The 19,297-nt window shown below is 44.0% G+C and overlaps 1 protein-coding gene across 1 annotated transcript in view; it reads right to left on the bottom strand.

The window, feature by feature from the left end:
* Positions 1-12,168, bottom strand: part of ASH1L (ASH1 like histone lysine methyltransferase) — a 67,150-nt gene extending 54,982 nt beyond the window's left edge. Inside the window, exons 1-2 of the mRNA XM_041397282.1 lie at positions 11,924-12,168; positions 10,942-11,460 (exon numbers count right to left, since the gene is read on the bottom strand). Of these exons, the coding sequence (XP_041253216.1) occupies positions 10,942-11,361 (420 nt within the window). The 5' untranslated portion in view covers positions 11,362-11,460; positions 11,924-12,168. The remainder of the gene's footprint in view (positions 1-10,941; positions 11,461-11,923) is intronic.
* Between the last annotated feature and the right edge of the window lie 7,129 nt (positions 12,169-19,297).

Genomic DNA, 19,297 nt, shown 5'->3' with positions numbered 1-19,297 from the left:
TTGCTCTCCACACTTTTCCTTTTTTTTTTTCTGCTCCTCCTGGGTGCTCTGCCACCCTCTGGGTTCTGTGGTGCCCTCACACAGTCACTGCTGGGCATCCAACACCTCTTGGCAAGCTCTGCTTCTCCCTGCTCGCCTCCATTTCCAAACAAAGAGCTTGGAAGTTTGAGTAGACACTTAAATAATAAATACATAACTAACAAAACCCTTCCAAACACCAGCTTTGATCTGAGCAAGATGCCAGGATTCTGAAAACAAGACTTTAGCATCAAACACAGATCCTTTGAAAGCTGAAGGCGTGTGCCCTGGAAAGCTTCTTTCTCATCTAAGGGTGAGTGAGTTTTCCAAGCACACTGAAAATTATTTCAAAGAAAATGAAAAGGAAAACAGGAAGCATCATGTGAGATGTCAGACAAGAAGTCAAAAAAGTCTGTCATTTTTTTCAGCATTTTTAAACCTAAAATTCTTATATGGGATTTTTTCCCCCATAAATCTATTTAATAACCAGCATGATTAACAGAAACATTTTGGAGGGAAATTTTGAAGGACAAATTTCATCCAGTAACTTCTAATAGAACCATCTTGAGAAGTTTCCTTTGGAGCAGGTTGCAGTGGCTGCAGAAACATTTTAAAAATTCCCAATATCAGCCAGAGAGTCAAAGCTTCTTCTTGCAATTCTGTATCATTAAAAATTTCAGATTTTTGGTTGAAGTGAATAGCAGCTACTGCTGCCACTAAGGAGGAGTAAGGATATGGCAGATACCAAAATCAAACTGCAATCATGCACAGCCCCAAACTTCAGGAATAAAAAGGACATTTTCTGTGCAGAGGCAACAGTGGAAGAACTGAACTCTGCTGCTCCTTTACTGAGGGAATCAGGTAAAACCTTCAGGCACAGCAGCACAACTCTCCCAGCACACAGACCCTACCCTGGACACCCCCAGGGAAACACCCCTGGAACAAACCCCAAAACACCCCCAGGACACCCCTGGAACAAACCACAGAACACCCCCAGGAACAAACCCCAAAACACCCCCAGGACACCCCTGGAACAAACCCCAAAACACCCCCAGGACACCCCTGGAACAAACCACAGAACATACCCTGGAACAAACCCCAAAACACCTCCAGGACACCCCTGGAATAAACCTCAAAATACCCCCAGGACACCCCCCAGGAACAAACCCCAGAACACCCCCAGGACACCCCTGGAACAAACCCCAAAACACTCCCAGGAACAAACCCCAGAACACCCCCAGGACACCCCTGGAACAAACCCCAAAACACCTCCAGGACACCCCTGGAACAAACCCCAGGACACACCTTGGGATACACCCCCAGGACACCCTGTACAGGACACCCCCTCCAGGACACACCCCACAGTGTCACAGTCTGTGGCCATGGGGTCAGGCTGACCCCCAGCCCAGCTCTATTCACACACTGGGAAACTTCCCTGGAAACCTCCAGGTCCCAGCAGGGCAGGGACAGCAGCCAGCACTGCCACCTGCATTGGGGACAGGAATGACCAGTGACCCCCAGCCCAGCTCTGTTCACACACAGCAACCCACCCTGGGAGCCTCCCGGTGACAGCCAGCACTGACACCTGCACAGGGGACAGCAATGACCAATGACCCCAGCTCCCCTACTCACACACAGCAACCTCCAGGTCCCAGCAGGGCAGGGACAGCAGCCAGCACTGTCACCCGCATTGGGGACAGCAATGACCACTGACCCCCAGCTCTCCTATTCACACACAGCAACCTCCAGGTCCCAGCAGGGCAGGGACAGCAGCCAGCACTGCCACCTGCATTGGGGACAGCAATGACCAGTGACCCCCAGCTCTCCTATTCACACACTCAGCAACCTCCTCTGGGAACCTCCAGGTCCCAGCTGGGAGCAACCAGCACTGTCACCTCCATTGGGGACAGCAATGACCCCCAGCTCCCCTATTCACACACTGGGCAACCTCCAGATCCCACAGCAGGGCAGGGACAGCAGCCAGCACTGTCACCCGCATTGGGGACAGGAATGACCCCCAGCCAGCTCTGTTCACACACAGCAACCTCCAGATCCCAGCAGGGCAGGGACAGCAGCCAGCACTGCCACCTGCATTGGGGACAGCAATGACCAGTGACCCCCAGCCCAGCTCTCTCACAGGGAACCTCCAAACCCACAGCTGGGCAGGGACAGCAGCCAGCACTGTCACCCGCATTGGGGACAGCAATGACCCCCAGCCAGCTCTGTTCACACACAGCAACCTCCAGATCCCAGCAGCGCAGGGACAGCAGCCAGCACTGCCACCTGCACAGGGGACAGCAATGACCCCCAGCCAGCTCTGTTCACACACAGCAACCTCCAGATCCCAGCAGCGCAGGGACAGCAGCCAGCACTGCCACCTGCACAGGGGACAGCAATGACCCCCAGCCAGCTCTGTTCACACACAGCAACCTCCAGATCCCAGCAGCGCAGGGACAGCAGCCAGCACTGCCACCTGCACAGGGGACAGCAATGACCCCCAGCCAGCTCTGTTCACACACAGCAACCTCCAGATCCCAGCAGCGCAGGGACAGCAGCCAGCACTGCCACCTGCACAGGGGACAGCAATGACCCCCAGCCCAGCTCTATTCACACACAGCAACCCCCCTGGGAGCCTCCAGGTGACAGCCAGCACTGTCACCTGCATTGGGGAGAGCAATGACCAGTGACCCCCAGCCCATCTCTGTTCACACACAGCAACCCCCCTGGGAGCCTCCAGGTGACAGCCAGCACTGTCACCTGCATTGGGGACAGGAATGACCCCAGCTCTCCTATTCACACACTGGGCAACCTCCAGATCCCAGCAGGGCAGTGGCAGCAGCCAGCACTGTCACCTGCATTGGGGACAGGAATGACCAGTGACCCCCAGCTCTATTCACACACAGCAACCTCCAGATCCCACAGCAGGGCAGGGACAGCAGCCAGCACTGCCACCCACATTGGGGACAGGAATGACCAGTGCCCCCCAGCTCTATTCACACACAGCAACCTCCAGAGCCCAGCAGGGCAGTGGCAGCAGCCAGCACTGTCACCTGCATTGGGGAGAGCAATGACCAGTGACCTCTAGCTCTCCTATTCACACCCGCAGTGACCTCCAAACCCACAGCAGCGCAGGGACAGCAGCCAGCACTGCCACCCACATTGGGGACAGGAATGACCAGTGCCCCCCAGCTCTATTCACACACAGCAACCTCCAGAGCCCAGCAGGGCAGTGGCAGCAGCCAGCACTGTCACCTGCATTGGGGAGAGCAATGACCAGTGACCTCTAGCTCTCCTATTCACACCCGCAGTGACCTCCAAACCCACAGCAGCGCAGGGACAGCAGCCAGCACTGCCACCCACATTGGGGACAGGAATGACCAGTGCCCCCCAGCTCTATTCACACACAGCAACCTCCAGAGCCCAGCAGGGCAGTGGCAGCAGCCAGCACTGTCACCTGCACAGGGGACAGCAATGACCAGTGACCTCTAGCTCTCCTATTCACACACTCAGTGACCTCCAAACCCACAGCAGGGCAGGGACAGCAGCCAGCACTGTCACCTGCATTGGGGACAGCAATGACCAGTGACCCCCTGCCCATCTCTGTTCACACACAGCAACCTCCAGATCCCAGCAGGGCAGTGGCAGCAGCCAGCACTGTCACCTGCATTGGGGACAGCAATGACCAGTGACCCCCAGCCTAGCTCTATTCACACACTCGGCAAATTGGGGGTCCCAGCAGGGCAGGGACAGCAGCCAGCACTGTCACCTGCATTGGGGACAGCAATGACCAGTGACCCCCTGCCCATCTCTGTTCACACACAGCAACCCCCCCTGGGAACCTGCAGGTGACAGCCAGCACTGTCACCTGCACAGGGCACAGGATGTCCCCCAGCCCACCCAGGGGCTCTGTGAGATGGGAGCACAGACCCCAAGCCAAGCCCAAGTGGCTGCTGCTGTCATTGTCACTGTCAGAAATGAAGGATGGGACTATTTTCAACTTAAGGATGATTTATTCTACAGACAAATATCAGTCTTAGAGCTTGTGAGATTTTAGAGAAGTGTCCAGCTATAGCTCAAGAGCAGTCACAAGTTTCTTTGTTACAAGATAATGTAGAACTTTAGAATAATATATAATATACTATATATGTTATAATATATCATATCCTATATATTATGTATTTATATTATAACATATATTATATATATATTATAATATTATAATATATGTATATATATTGTAATATATAACTTTCTAAACAAATAGAACTTTCTAAACTCACATATAACTTTCTAAATTAATAGATAACTTTTTACAGTAATACAACCTTTTACACTAACATATAACTTTCTAAAATAACATATAACTTCCTAAACCAATAGTTGCCACAGAATTTATTTTGATTTTCTATCACCTTAACTTCTGCTGCATTGTGGATACTTTTGTCTAATGACTTCTGCCTCATTTGTGCACGTTTCTGTTATAATTTCTAAACTCTTAGCTTATTTATAAACCCTTCACCATCTTATCTGAAGTTCCTCACTTATTTATAGTTTTACTTACAGCTATAGAAATATAAGTTATTATTTTTCTGTGTATTGTATTCTTAAATACAATAAATAAAGAAATAACATTTAAATAAATAAAAAAGCTTCTCCTAAGCTGCACATCAAACCTTTCTGTGCATGTGGAAGTTTCTATTTTTCTGATTTACTAAATGTGTCCCTGTCTCCTGCTTCTGCCAGCTCCTGGTGCTGCTCATGGGGCAGCATCCAGCCCTTAGCTCCTTCCTGAGCCCTGCTTCCCTTGGATAAATGCAGATTTATATTGATATATCTATATTAGTAAAATTATATATTTATAGTAATAGTTGTATCTATATTTATATTAGCAACATTATATATTTATTATATATTTATATGTATAGATGCATTTATATTTATATTAGTAAAACCATATTTATATTTATATTTATATTTATATTTATATTTATATTTATATTTATATTTATACTGGTGCTGCTCATGGGGCAGCATCCAGCCCTTAGCTCCTTCCTGAGCCCTGCTTCCCTTGGATAAATGCAGATTTATATTGATATATCTATATTAGTAAAATTATATATTTATAGTAATAGTTGTATCTATATTTATATTAGCAACATTATATATTTATTATATATTTATATGTATAGATGCATTTACATTATATAAGTAAAATCATATTTATATTTATATTTATATTTATATTTATATTTATATTTATATTTATATTTATGTTGTGCTAGGGAAGCACAAAGCCAGGTTTTAATCAGACACATTTGTGAGCACTGTGGAATAAAAGAAAACAACATCAACACCTCCTGAGTGTTTCACCTGCTCTCTCCTCCTGGCTCTACAAGGAACTGCCTCAATGTTGCAATCAAATGGACAATGCCATAAAAAGGAAAGAGTTTTCCTGGAATTCTGTGCCTTTGCAGCCCAAATTTCAAGCCCTGTTCCCGTGGTGTCAGCTGGAACGAAAGGCCCATCTGGGCACAAAGCTGTTCAAAAGGGTGAGATTACATTGCATCAAAAAGCATTTTGTGCTTTAAAAACTGAAACATTTGTTCCTGTGCAATCTTTAGTTCAATGTCTGGTTTAAGAACCCATCCAATAAAAGCACTGCCCAAAGCAATTGCATAGAACACATTAAGTTTCCATAAAATTGGCATTATTCTTAGTTTGACACCGAGCTGAACTGAAAATTCCCTCTCCTATGTGAACTTACACTTTCTACACCTGCACCATTCATTGAGGAATAATAACTCCAGGTTATTTTGATATAAACAATCAAAATTAACAGGTTATAATTGCTGAGGACACGGGTTAGTGGTGCTGGGGGAACACTGAACTCCATCATCTTAAAGGTCTTTTTCAACCTGAACAATTCTGTGATTCCAGAATCATCACAGGCACCAACAGCAAAAAAAACCCACTTTATTCTAAAAAGAGAATCAGGGTTTCTTACTGCTAGATCATTATTTAGTGTCATTATCTCTGGTATTTATGTGCACAAAGGTCAAGGGCAGCAGATCTTCCCTGAGAACAGGGACATCTATCAAGTCTGGTGTCACACTTCCCAACTAAAGCCAAGCTACAAAACTCAGAATACTCTCAGCTTCCAACACCTGAAGCAGTTAAAAGGAACCAGCCCGCTCGTGAAAATGTTGTTTGGGATTTTTTGAGAGCCACTGGCAAGAAGTAAGGATTTTTAATGGGCATACACAGATTTGTTCATTATTGTACTCCAGGCCAATGCTCAGTCTGGAGCATTCTGAGGCATCACAGGAATTATTTTGTAGTTGTGGCATCGACACATTCTAGGCAATCCCCCAAATAAAAACGCTGTTTATTCAAAATGTTGTTTGGGATTTTTTGAGAGCCAATGGTAAGAAGTAAGGATTTTTAATGGACATACACAGATTTGTTCATTATTGTACTCCAGGCCAATGCTCAGTCTGGAGCATTCTGAGGCATCACAGGAATTATTTTGTAGTTGTGGCATCGACACATTCTAGGCAATCCCCCAAATAAAAACTCTTTCACCTCCAAGACTTTTTATTTTTTAGCCTTTTCTCAAAGCAACTTTGAACTACCAGGAAAACAAGGATTTTGTGGAATTAACCTAAGACAAAAAACTTCTGTCCCAGATCCCGCAGGAAATATTCCCGAGCTACCCAAAAAGAAAACAAATCAATTCTTCATCTTTTAAATTTTTTTTTTTGCTTGAAACTTTCAGTGGGTGGCTGTGATTTCATCAGCAAACTTCCCAGCATGACCACAGGCAGAGGAAGATCTGCAGAACCCTGCACTCAGCAGTTTTGCCCAGAAAAAAGGAGATGGAGCAGAGGGCAAGCCCCAACCTGCTGCCCTGTGTTCCCACTGTCACTTCTTGCCTTTTGTTGCTAAAGCTTCACTGCTGCCAGCACAGCTGAACCATTCCTGCAAAATAACAGGGGCAAAAATGTCTGGTTTTGTTCAAGGCTCGGGGTTTTGGGCTTAGCACAGCGTTGTCTGCCTGCCCCAGGACGTTTTCTGAAAGAATTCCATCCTCAAGAGTCAAAAAGCAAAATGAAAACAGTTCATTTTGGTTTTTGTAACACCTGGCAATGTCAGTCATTTCTGAAATTCCCCTTCCTGCTCTGTGATTTTTCTCCTCAGGAAAAAAAAAAAAAAAATTAATTTTTATGTCTATACATTTCTGGAGGACAAATTATAAAAATATGAGGAAAAATTTCCCCACTGAAAGGGTGGTGAGGCACTGGAACAGCTTGCCCAGGGAAGTGTGGAATTATTCACACTGAAAATTGTTCAGTGCTGGATTCCAAGGTCTGGGAGGCCTTTTCCTGGAGATAAACCCTTTATTCATAAATCTGAAGACATTCCCCAAGTTTTATCAGCACTAAACTTCAGCAAAAAAAAAAAAAAAACCAAACCTGTCAGAGATGGCAGTGCAAAGGATTTTCCTCCTGTTTTCATTTTAGATATTCCCAGGAGGAGAATTCCACTACTTCTCTTTGTCTCTCAGTGTAACTGTGCACACTGCAGGGCTAAATTTTCATTCTAATTCTTCAGTGCTCCTTTAAAAGAACAGAAAGTTCCCTTTCAGAGCTCCAGTAAAGCCACACCTGGCTCTGAATGGGTCACAGGTTTGCTTCCCCTCCTCTGCATCCACAGCAAAAATTCATGGAGAGCTTTCCTTTGCTGAAGTGTAATTTTCAGTGTTACAACTTTTATCATTTATTACATTTATATTATTTTTTTATATATTTACATTTATTATATATATATTATTTATATTTATTATTTATTTTTATATATTATATATTTCTATTTATTTATATTTATTGCATATATTTATACTTATTTCTATTTATTACATGGCAGCAAGACAAAAAAAAACCAGCCCTTGAGTATTATATTCAAAACATGTGATGGTTTTAAGCCATCATTCCCATTTATTTCCACTTCCAATCCCACTTCAGGAACCAGCAGGGTGTTGTTTAGTGTCATTTCCAACAATCCAAAGTGCAAAATGGCAGCAGGGAACAGACAGACTTAAACAGCATCTCAGAGCAACTCAGGAGAGAGCAGAGGATCTAAAGGGACTTATCATGAGTCAGGGATTTGAAACTCTTGTAAATAATGCAAATTTAATGCAACAGATCTGCATCCTCTGCATGCAGGGCTGCTTGCCAGGCAGGAGAGCAGTGACTGCTCTGAGAGGAGCTGCAATCCAGAGCTGCTGTGATATCAACATGCATCACATCAGAACCATCACTAATATTTGCCTCCTTTTCTGCTTTCCATTTTGAAATGGGAAAAAAAAATATATCCTGGTGTATAAACCAAGATGTCAAGGATGAAGAATCCCTGCTGCCAGCATGAGAATTCAAATATTGATTATTTTCTCTGGTGAAAACTCCCAGGGCACGATCTCTTGATGCAAAGGGAAAGCCTCCAGGCTCAGTGGTGCCTTTTGAGTGTGGAATCAGGGAATTATGGAATGTCCTGGGCTGGGAGGGACCCACAGGGGCCAGGCAGTCACAGACACCCCAAAATCCCACCCTGGGAGTGCTGTCCAACCCCTCCTGGGGCTCTGGCAGCCCTGGGGCTGTGCCCGTGCCCTGGGGAGCCTGGGCAGTGCCAGCACCCTCTGGGGAAGAACCTTTTCCTGAAAATCCACCCTAAACCTCCCCTGAAGAAGAGATTTTCAGCTGCAGGGGCCACCTCAATCCAGACATCAAGAGAAATCACTAGTTGGATATTCCAGACTGTTCCAATACTCAACTCATTGCAACACTGTCAAAAAAAAACCAAACCAAAAAACAACAACAACAAAAAAAGAAAGAAAAATTTAAAAATAAACAAAAGAAAACCATCAGTGTAATAACAAACTGCCATCAACTTTTCTGATGTTTTTCAAGCTAAAGTTAGAAACATCATTAGAAATAATAAGCTTGTTCTGAAATGGAAGAATGTAAAATAAAAACCACTGCCAAAATCTGAAGTTACACAACGAGCACTTGAGAATTTCTTGTTCAATAGGCTGACTGCAAACACCTCTGTTGCCAGAGGAGGAAAACCCCAATGTGAGTGCACTGTAGAGCCTGGAAAAAGCAATTTTAGTCCTTACACATAACATCCAGCACCCTTGTTTTGTAAGCACATAATTTATTACTCAGAATCCCAGACTGGTTTGGGCTAAAAGGGATTTTAAAGATTCCATTCCACACCTTCCACTGTCCCAGGCTGCTCCAAATCCCATCCAACCTGACCTTGGGCACTGCCAGGGATCCAGGGGCAGCCACAGCTTCTCTGGGCACCTGTGCCAGGGCCTCACACCCTCACAGTGAGGAATTCCTGCCCAAAATCCCACCCAACCCTGCCCTCTGGCAGGGTAAAGCCATTGCCCCTGTCTGGCACTGCAGGCCCTTGTGAAGATTTGTAAGGATTCTCTCCCTGCCATTGGAAGGCCACAGTGAGGTGATCCCCAAACTTCCCTTCTCTTTAAGGTGACTCTTCCTCAAGGCCAACTTCAGTCAGGGTATGCCAGGGGAGAGGGTCTGGGTATGCCAGGGGAGAGGGAAAGGTCTGGGCATGCCATGGCAGGGGAAAGGAAAGGTGTGGGTATGCCAGGGGAAGGGGTCTGGGTATGGCAGGGGAGAGGGAAGGGTCTGGGTATGCCGGGGAGAGGAAAGGATCTGGGTATGGCAGGGGAGAGGGAAATGTCTGGGTATGGCAGGGGAGAGGGAAAGGTGTGGGTATGCCAGGGGAAAGGAAAGGTGTGGGTATGGCAGGGGAGAGGGAAGGTGTGGGGATGGCAGGGGAGAGGGAAGGTGTGGGGATGGCAGGGGAGAGGGAAGGTGTGGGGATGGCAGGGGAGAGGGAAGGTGTGGGGATGGCAGGGGAGAGGGAAATGTCTGGGTATGGCAGGCACACATCACCTCAGCACAAGGTGAGGAATTTTCCTTCCCTCGGGCAGGCTCTGCCTCAGGACAGATTGGTGCAGGGAGCCTTGAGGACAGGACACAGGCTGGAGAAATGGAAATGCTTCAGCCTTGGGAAGCTCTGGAGCCCCCTGAAGAGAAAACCCCAGCAGAGGAAGGACTCCAGCTTCCAGGGATTCCCTGGATTCCCCAGGCAGTACTACACAAGGGTACATTCTAACCTTGATTACCAAAACTTTTACGTTTATGGGGGAAAAAAAGAGCAGGCTGTAACCAAACCCTTCAAAAATTTAATCTCTATCCAACTGTATTTGTAACCCTTGCCATTTATCCTGCTTTCCCTATCTGCTACTGCTGCTCTTACTGATTACATCATGGAGATCATCAAAACAAATCCTCGAGGCAGGCTTTGGAAAAGCCCTGGCACATCTCTCCAACATTTACATGCAGCTACCACCAGGCTGGTCTTTAAATCATTTGGAAAAGTCTTGTCTTACTTTTCAGGCCCTGCCTGAGCAGTGACAGCTGAGACACAGCAAAACAAAGCTTCTAACAGGTAGGAAAAAACAGAAACCCAACCAGCAGAGGCAAGCACAGCACATCCAGAGCCCCATCTCAAGAGAGACAAGACACCCAAACCCTTCACTTTGTTAAGAAAAGACTCCAAATCTCCCCACTGATTTTCAGAAATGAACCCAGCTCAAGTGAACATGGGAATCATCTCCCACTGCTGTTGAGACACCAACCTGGCACACTGTGAAAGAGCATTTTCTCCTGCTAATGGCCACAAAATAAAACCATTTCTAACTCCAGACACTTCAGCACCAGAGGTCACACACCAAACCAGCAGAACACAGCGGTGCAGAGACCATGAAGCTTTTAAACCCAGCTGAAATGCACCATGACCTGCAAGCCACCCCACAGCCACATCACTCACCTGCTTTGAAGGACAGTGCTCGCCCTTCTCCTCTGTCATCTTCCCGCTCTTGGGAGCCCTTCTTGGCTGCTTGATGCTGGTTTTTATGGCAGGCCGGCAGACATAATTCTCCAGGTTCTTGGGAGGCTTTTTTGTCCTCTTTGCTTGAAGGCCAATCTTCAGTTTGAGGTTTCCCTCGGAGAAGTTGGTTTCTTTCACGGAGAACTGCTGCTGCGCATCGCCCAGAGCCTCGCCGTGGCCGCTCTCGGCGCTCCCCTCCCTGCTCTTCTTCCTCCCCTCCTCCTCCTCCTTGCCGCAGCCTTCGAGCTCTGCCTCCCCTTTGCCCACCAAGGTGCCAATGTTTACCACAGAGGGGCTTTTCCCAGCAAACCCTTCAGAATCAGAAGCCAAGGCTAACATAGCAGTATTCCGAGGGTCCATCACAGGAGATCTGCCTGCAGGTGATTTTTTGAGGGAAGGTTTACAGAGGTGTGTTCCTCAGGAGAGCTGTTCCACTGTGGGCACTCAGCATCTTTCACTCTAGGGGGGGAAAGACACACAGCATAAACGTGGATTTTCTGACAGAAATTAAATTAATTCGTTTTAGTTAATTAAATTAAAGAAAAACAATGTAGAAATGTGAAATCAGTATATAAATAATGATACCTAAAACCCATATAGAAATAATAATATATAATAATAATAATATATAAGGGAAAGATAAGGAAAGAAAAAACTTCCGTTTAGTACTTTGCTATGTTTTACTCCCAGCAAGCAGATCAGCTTGTTACAATGTATATTATATATATATAAAATATATAAAACCAATATATAATATATAAAACCCAATATCTAAATAATATATAAACCCAATATATAAATATATAAAACCAATATATAAATAATGATATACAAAACCAATATATAAATAATATTAAACAAAATATAAAGTAATATATAAATATATAATCTATAAAAGCAATTAGAAAGCAAACTATTGTACTTCAGACAAGCACAGCAGCTGATGTTCCAAGACACCAACGCTTCCAGTCACCTCCTTCAAAACCCCAATTTATCTGCAAAACACTTTTAAATGGTAAGTGAAAAATAAAAAGTGTAATTTCCAAACGATCCACATGACATTTCAAATGATGGCTACAGATTTTAATGTTGACCATCAAATTCATTTTTTTATTTATAACCTGAGCCCAGGTAGTCCCAGCCTTGCTGCTCCTGGATGCACTGGAGGAGCAGCATCTGAGGAAGGAGCAGGCAAAAGAAACCCATGAGGAAGCACCCAAAGCCCAGCAAAATTCTGGTTTTAAATGAAAGCCATGAGAGAGCACCCAAAGCCCAGCAAAATTCTGGTTTTAAATGAAAGCCATGAGGAAGCACCCAAAGCCCAGCAATATTCTGGTTTTAAATGAAACCCATGAGGAAGCACCCAAAGCCCAGCAAAATTCTGGTTTTAAATGAAAGCCATGAGGAAGCACCCAAAGCCCAGGAATATTCTGGTTTTGAATGAAAGCCATGAGGAAGCACCCAAAGCCCTGCAATATTCTGGTTTTAATTATGTGAGCCACCAGGAAAGCTGAGCCTGAGCCACGTGTGCATCAGTTTACAAACACACCACGAAATCCTCGTTAGCTGAGGATTTTCCTCAGTTCAGGAAGAAGGATGGGAGAGCAGATGCCAACCCCAAACATTCACACACTGCTTTTTGTGCTTCCTGAAGCAGGACAGGAGGGAAGGCCACACGTCACCCTGTTCTTCTGAGCTTTCTGATTTTACATTCTTGTAATGAATTTTCTTATGTGTTTTCCTCTGAATAATTATTGGTTTGCCTTTTTTTCTAGAAGAGAAATTTAACAGACTGTTGGTTTGTCCAGTGTCATTGGAGAGGTGGCACTGTCACCCTCCAATCCACTGTCTCTTTTTAAAATCTATAAATATTAAAGTCAAAAATTGAATGTCCCTCTTTTTACCATAGAAATTCCAATATCCACCATTCCAATACCCACATTGTTTTATTTCACATCCTATAGCAACATCCACACTTCCACCAGCACAGACACTGGTAGGAACATAAAACTGACCTATTTAGCAGAAAATAATAGAGGGAATCATCTTAACTACAGGAAATTAGAGTCAAGCTCTAAGTTTGGGAGGGTCCCCAGACCCTGAGCTTCTCTCCCTGCCAGAGAACAAACCAAACCTGTGCTCCTTGTCACGCAGACAAAAATCCCAAAATCCCAGAACAGTTTTGAAATGAAATGGATCAGAAAAAGGTCTGAAAAAACAGTGATTTGCTGAAAAGTGCATCACAGGCACCAAACCAGCCTGAATCTTCTGTCCTTACCTTCCCTACGGCCATGAAGTCATTTATTAAGTCATTAATTGTGAGCAACGGCACGGAAAGATGTCACGATCTCAAAATGAGTTTCAGATGAAGCTCTCAAGGAGCCCAGCACTTTTCTGGGATGTTTGGCATCCTGGCAGGTCAGCAGGAGCACAGAGCACCTGGCAGGTGCCACAGCCCCTCTGGCCAGACAAAAACTGGGGAAGCAGCACAAGGAGATGGTTTTGGGGTGGCTCAGGAGCATGAGAAGGGAAAAGGATCAGGAATGTGAAAGGCAACACCAGAAAGCACCAAGGCAACTGCAGTGGACACCAAGAGATGCCAGGAGTAGTGGGGGCAGAAGAAATGCTGCTGGGAACACCAGATGCAGCCAGACACAAAGCCAGGCTTCCCTGGCTAAGTCCTCAGAGAAAACAAACTTATTTCCATGTGTTCTGTGCACTTTATTCCTGGGGGTTTCTAGCTGCAGCTCTGGCTTTCCAACTACACACATCCTCAGCAATCAAAGCTGCTGTTATTACTGATAAAAGCAGAGGTAATTAGATAAAATCTCCATTTTAGAAGGAGAAAAATAGGGTAGAGCAGTGTGACATGGGCACAGAAGGTCAGTGGCACTGCCCAGTTCAAGGCTCAGTGTTTGTCCAACAGGCTTCACCATGTCACCAAAAATGGGCTTTTTCTTATCCACCAGTGTGCAAGGAAAACTGGCCAGCAGGTAAATAATTCTGAGCTAAAGCCAGGATTAAATAATAATTAAATAATTCTGAGCTAAAGCCTGAATTTGTATTATTCAAGCCCAAGAAAAGGGACAATGCCACATGAATATATATACATCAATGTGCAAGGAAAACTGGCCAGCAGGTAAATAATTCTGAGCTAAAGCCTGAATTAAATAATAATTAAATAATTCTGAGCCAAAGCCTGAATTAAATAATTCTGAGCTAAAGCTGAATTTGTATTATTCAAGCCCAAGAAAAGGGACAATCCCACATGCCATCATGCAAATCTGTGCTCACACCACTGTTTCCCTCTCTAGTGAGTGGAGTGCAGAGCAGTGCCAATACTTCAGATATTTTCTTACAGAGAAAATGAATTAATCAGCTTCATGAAACCAACAGCAAGAATCACACCCTGACCTTTACAAACTGCAAGGCTCAAAATGCAGAGTGGGAATCAGAGCAAGGTGTTCACATCCTACTCTAAGGGGATCAGTAACTATCCCAAAACAATGGATGGCCCCCACAAACACAGAGCAGGTCATTTATTTATCCATTAATTAATCTCAGCACAGACAACACAATGCTAATCCTGGCCCTGATCACCATTTTGCTCCACCAGTGTAATGTTCTCCTAATTCCCCTCTAATTCACAGGATTTCACCTCCCTGAATGCCCAGGTCCTTCCTCTGTGCCTTTCCAAGTTCAAGCTCCCTGGCTCTTCCCTCGCTGCTCCTCCTCAGCAGTGATGCCACTATTTATTTTCTTTTCTCACTTTCCTTTCTCTGTTCCACTCCTCCTGCAGGTTGTGCTTTAAAACCTTGTGGATGTCAAAGCAGATGAGCAGCCAACTGGTGGCAGCCACAGTTAAAACAACTTGCAAGATTCACTCTGAAAACTCAGATGCTTGGGACTTTAAAGACCTGAAATGATCATATTTAACCATGTGAGTGAGGAACTTATCTGTGTTTCTGCCTTCCATGTTTGCTGCATGAAGTTCCAAGTCTTGTTCTGAATTATCCCTCATCCATGGGCTCAGATTAAACCATTAATACACTGCATTTAAGAAATAGTTAATTCTGATTATAACATCTACATTCCAAATCTTGTTCTGAGTTATCCCTCATCCATGGGCTCAGATTAAACCATTAATATACTGTAGTTAAGAAAGAGTTAATTCTGATTAGAATTATAAAATCTACATTCCAAGTTTTGTTCTGAGTTGTCCTCTATCCATGGTGTCAGATTAAACCATTAATATACTGTAGTTAAGAAAGAGTTAATTCTGATTATAACATCTGTATTCCAAGTCTTGTTCTGAATTATCCCTCATCCATGGGATCAGATTAAAGCATTATAATATATTGTAGTTATGAAATAGTTAATTCTGATTATAACATCTACATTCCAAGTCTTGTTCTGAATTATCCCTCATCCATGGGATCAGATTAAAGCATTATAATATATTGTAGTTGTGAAATAGTTAATTCTGATTATAACATCTACATTCCAAATCTTGTTCTGAGTTATCCCTCATCCATGGGCTCAGATTAAACCATTAATATACTGTAGTTAAGAAAGAGTTAACTTCTGATTAGAATTATAACATATATAGTTCAAGTCTTGTTCTGAATTATCCCTCATCCATGGTGTCATTATAATATGATTATAATGATTAAACCATTATAATATGTTGTAGTTAAGAAATAGTTAACTTCTGATTAGAATTATAACATCTACATTCCAAGTCTTGTTCTGAGTTATCCCTCACCCATGGTGTCAGATTAAACCATTAATATATTGTAGTTAAGAAAGAGTTAATTCTGATTATAACATCTGTATTCCAAGTCTTGTTCTGAGTTATCCCTCACCCATGGTGTCAGACTCAACCATTAATATATTTTAGTTAAGAAATAGTTAATTCTGATTAGAATTATAACATCTATATTGTGTCACCCTTCACACGAGGCTGAGAACAAAATACAAGTTTTTCAAACCCAGCTGCCCCATCTCTAGGTGAGAAAAAGCCTTCATGTGACACTTGGGATTTAAGGTAACAAAACTTTTGCTGCATCCAAAACCACCCAGCAGCAAATAAATCCCTGCACGGGCTCTCAGGTGATGAGCAGGACACATCCTCAGCACCAACCCACAAAGCAAACCACACCAAACCCCCAGCCAGCAGCTTCTGCAGATCTCAAATCCCTCCTGAAATTGTTCTTCCCCCCAAAAAAATTAACCATGAAGCATTTTAAGATCCTCCCCAGCCAGCAGCTTCTGCAGATCTCAAATCCCTCCTGAAATTGTTCTTCCCCCAAAAAAATTAACTATGAGGCATTTTAAGATCCGTTTTGACACGTGCCACCTGGAACTACGTGCTGCTCGTTAATGATTTCTCTAGTGCCATGCACTGTTTTCATAGCTGGAATTCATCCTTATTCCCCTTTCTGCCCATTTCTGTTCTTCTGATCCTCTGCTTTCCCAAAAATAAAATGCCAGCTCCCAGGTATGTTTCCCCACACCCCCTCAGCAACATTAACTGAGATTTCCCCTCTTTTCATCCCTGCTGCTGCTTTTCTTGATGAAAACACACTGTCATGTCATGTTTGGAAGGTGAATATTTTTATTTTGGCTCTTTTCATTGCTTCAGCTCCAAGGGACATTAAAACCAATTCAGCTAAGTGTTAGAAATCCCAGAATATTACTACTAACTCTGTGGCCTCCCACAGTCCTCTCTCAAATTCCTTGTCTTTTCTTGGCTAAGGAAGACAGACCACACTCAGAAAAGAGAAATAAAAAGTGGAATAAAGCTTTAAAGTATTTCTGCACATCACAATCCCTGAACAGGGGAAACAGGAGCTCAAGACCCCTTGGATCAGGGCACAAGCATCCTTAAAATGTTTAGAGATGGAGACATTTCTCTAGAATAAAGCTTTAAAGTATTTCTGTGCATCACAATTCCTGAACAGGGGAAACAGGAGCCTTGGATCATCCTTAAAATGTTTAGAGATGGAGAGTTTTCTCTTGAATAAAGCTTTAAAGTATTTCTGCACATCACAATCCCTGAACAGGGGAAACAGGAGCTCAAGACCCCTTGGATCAGGGCACAAGCATCCTTAAAATGTTTAGAGATGGAGACATTTCTCTGGAATAAAGCTTTAAAGTATTTCTGTGCATCACAATTCCTGAACAGGGGAAACAGGAGCTCAAGACCCCTTGGATCAGGGCACAAGCATCCTTAAAATGTTTAGAGATGGAGACATTTCTCTGGAATAAAGTTCCTGTTTGCTTTACAGGAGGTAACAAATAAAACACTTTGCAATCAGAATCTGCTGGGTTTTTTTCCTGGCAGACAGAAATCCCAGGGGACCTGTCTTGTCAGGAAGAATATTCCACAGAAGTGCTGGGAGCAGAGGCCACGCTCAGGGAAAGCACCTGGAACAGGACACAGATTTTTTGGGAAGAAAGGCAGAGGACAGAGATGGTAAAACACCCTGCAAAAATGCTCCAGTGGGAGGAAAATTGGGAAGTTAGATAGGGTTTCTCCTGGTTTTTAACCTGGCCCCAGAGCTGACTGCAGGGCTGGAAGCACAGAGCTGAATTTAGAGGTGCAGGGTAATTCTGTAGGTGCCTATTCATATGCAAATAAAGGCAAAATTACTAAAAATCTGCATAACCAAGTGTCTGGAGCAAAGGTTCCTCCACCCTTAGGCTGTGAGTGCCAACATCAGCCAACACTGACTGCTGAGGGAAAAGCAGTTTGGGAATTCTCCTAAAATTTTATCCCAGCTGCCACAGGGTGAGTCAGGAGCTCCCTGAGAGCTCTCTACCTCCAGTGCCCTCCAGGGGATTTTTCTGGAGAAAATCCATTGATTTCTGCCCATCTAGTAAAAGGTAAGGGTCCCAGCAAACCAGACCTTCCCTTGGAAATCCTTTGGTTATTCCCAACCCACAATGGGCACACCTGTGCCACAGGTAAGGGACACAAAACCAGGGACAAACACAGATTTTGATGTCACAGAACAATCACAACAGGTCTCATGACAGATTTTTTTTTTCCCTTTGCAAGCTGGAGTGGGACTCATGAGCTCGTTGGAGGGGAGAATGTGCCCACAACAGCAGCAGCCCTTCAACAGCAGAGAAATTAATTTAATTTTTAAAAAGCCAACAATCCCATAGACAACAATATCTATTTTTAAATACCTTTAATTCAATAACTCCATGTGCTACTGCCACTTTTCTCTTGTAACAACAGCACTGCCATTTTTACCAATATCTCTGTCTCTTCCACCAAGGAAAAAAACTGCTTTTTATATCCTCCAGGACAGTTTAAACTTTTGAAAACAACTCAAAAAAAAAAAGCTTCTTCTGGAAATTGTAACTCAAATTTTGTCACTGGTTATTATCACTCAAACCTTTTTAAGCAACTGACTGCCTGTAGCAACCAATTCAAGCCCAAAAAGAAGTTGTGGTAATTTTGTCTTTTAAACCAAGATGTTTCAGACTTAGAACTGTTTAAAATGAAAAAAAAAGAGAGTCTCTTTTCTACTCTCAGACAGCTGAGAAAAGCTCTGGGTAAGAACACTTCTGAAGAACTCAAGCAGGCAGACAGATGATGATTTTAGAGCCCATCTCTCCCCATATGTTCCAGCAGCTGCCAGAATTTCCCATTTCCCACAGAGGCACCAGGGATGATCCCAAGGTCCTCCAGGATAAGGATTCACCCCAAACCCCTGGAAAAAAAACTGCAGGTGGGATTTAAATTACTGAGCAAGGAGGACAGGGAAAAAAGCAGGAAAGAAGAATTTCCCTTTTCCCACAGAGGCCCCAGGGATGATCCCAAGGTCCTCCAGGATAAGGATTCACCCCAAACCCCTGGAAAAAAAACTGCAGGTGGGATTTAAATTACTGAGCAAGGAGGACAGGGAAAAAAAGCAGGAAAGAAGAATTTGCCTGTTTCCCACAGAGGTACCAGGGATGATCCCAAGGTCCTCAAGGATAAGGATTCACCCCAAATCCTTGGAAAAAAACTGCAGGTGGGATTTAAATTACTGAGCAAGGAGGACAGGGAAAAAAAGCAGGAAAGAAGAATTTCCCATTTCCCACAGAGGCACCAGGGATGATCCCAAGGTCCTCAAGGATAAGGATTCACCCCAAACCCCTCAAAAAACCACAGAGGTACCAGGGATGATCCCAAGGTCCTCCAGGATAAGGATTCACCCCAAATCCTTGGAAAAAAACTGCAGGTGGGATTTAAATTACTGAGCAAGGAGGACAGGGAAAAAAAGCAGGAAAGAAGAAT

Source organism: Onychostruthus taczanowskii, unplaced genomic scaffold (genome assembly GCF_017590055.1).
Source record: "Onychostruthus taczanowskii isolate IOZ18803 unplaced genomic scaffold, ASM1759005v1 scaffold138, whole genome shotgun sequence".
NCBI lineage: Eukaryota > Metazoa > Chordata > Aves > Passeriformes > Passeridae > Onychostruthus > Onychostruthus taczanowskii.
This window is presented reverse-complemented; position numbering and strand designations above follow the sequence as displayed.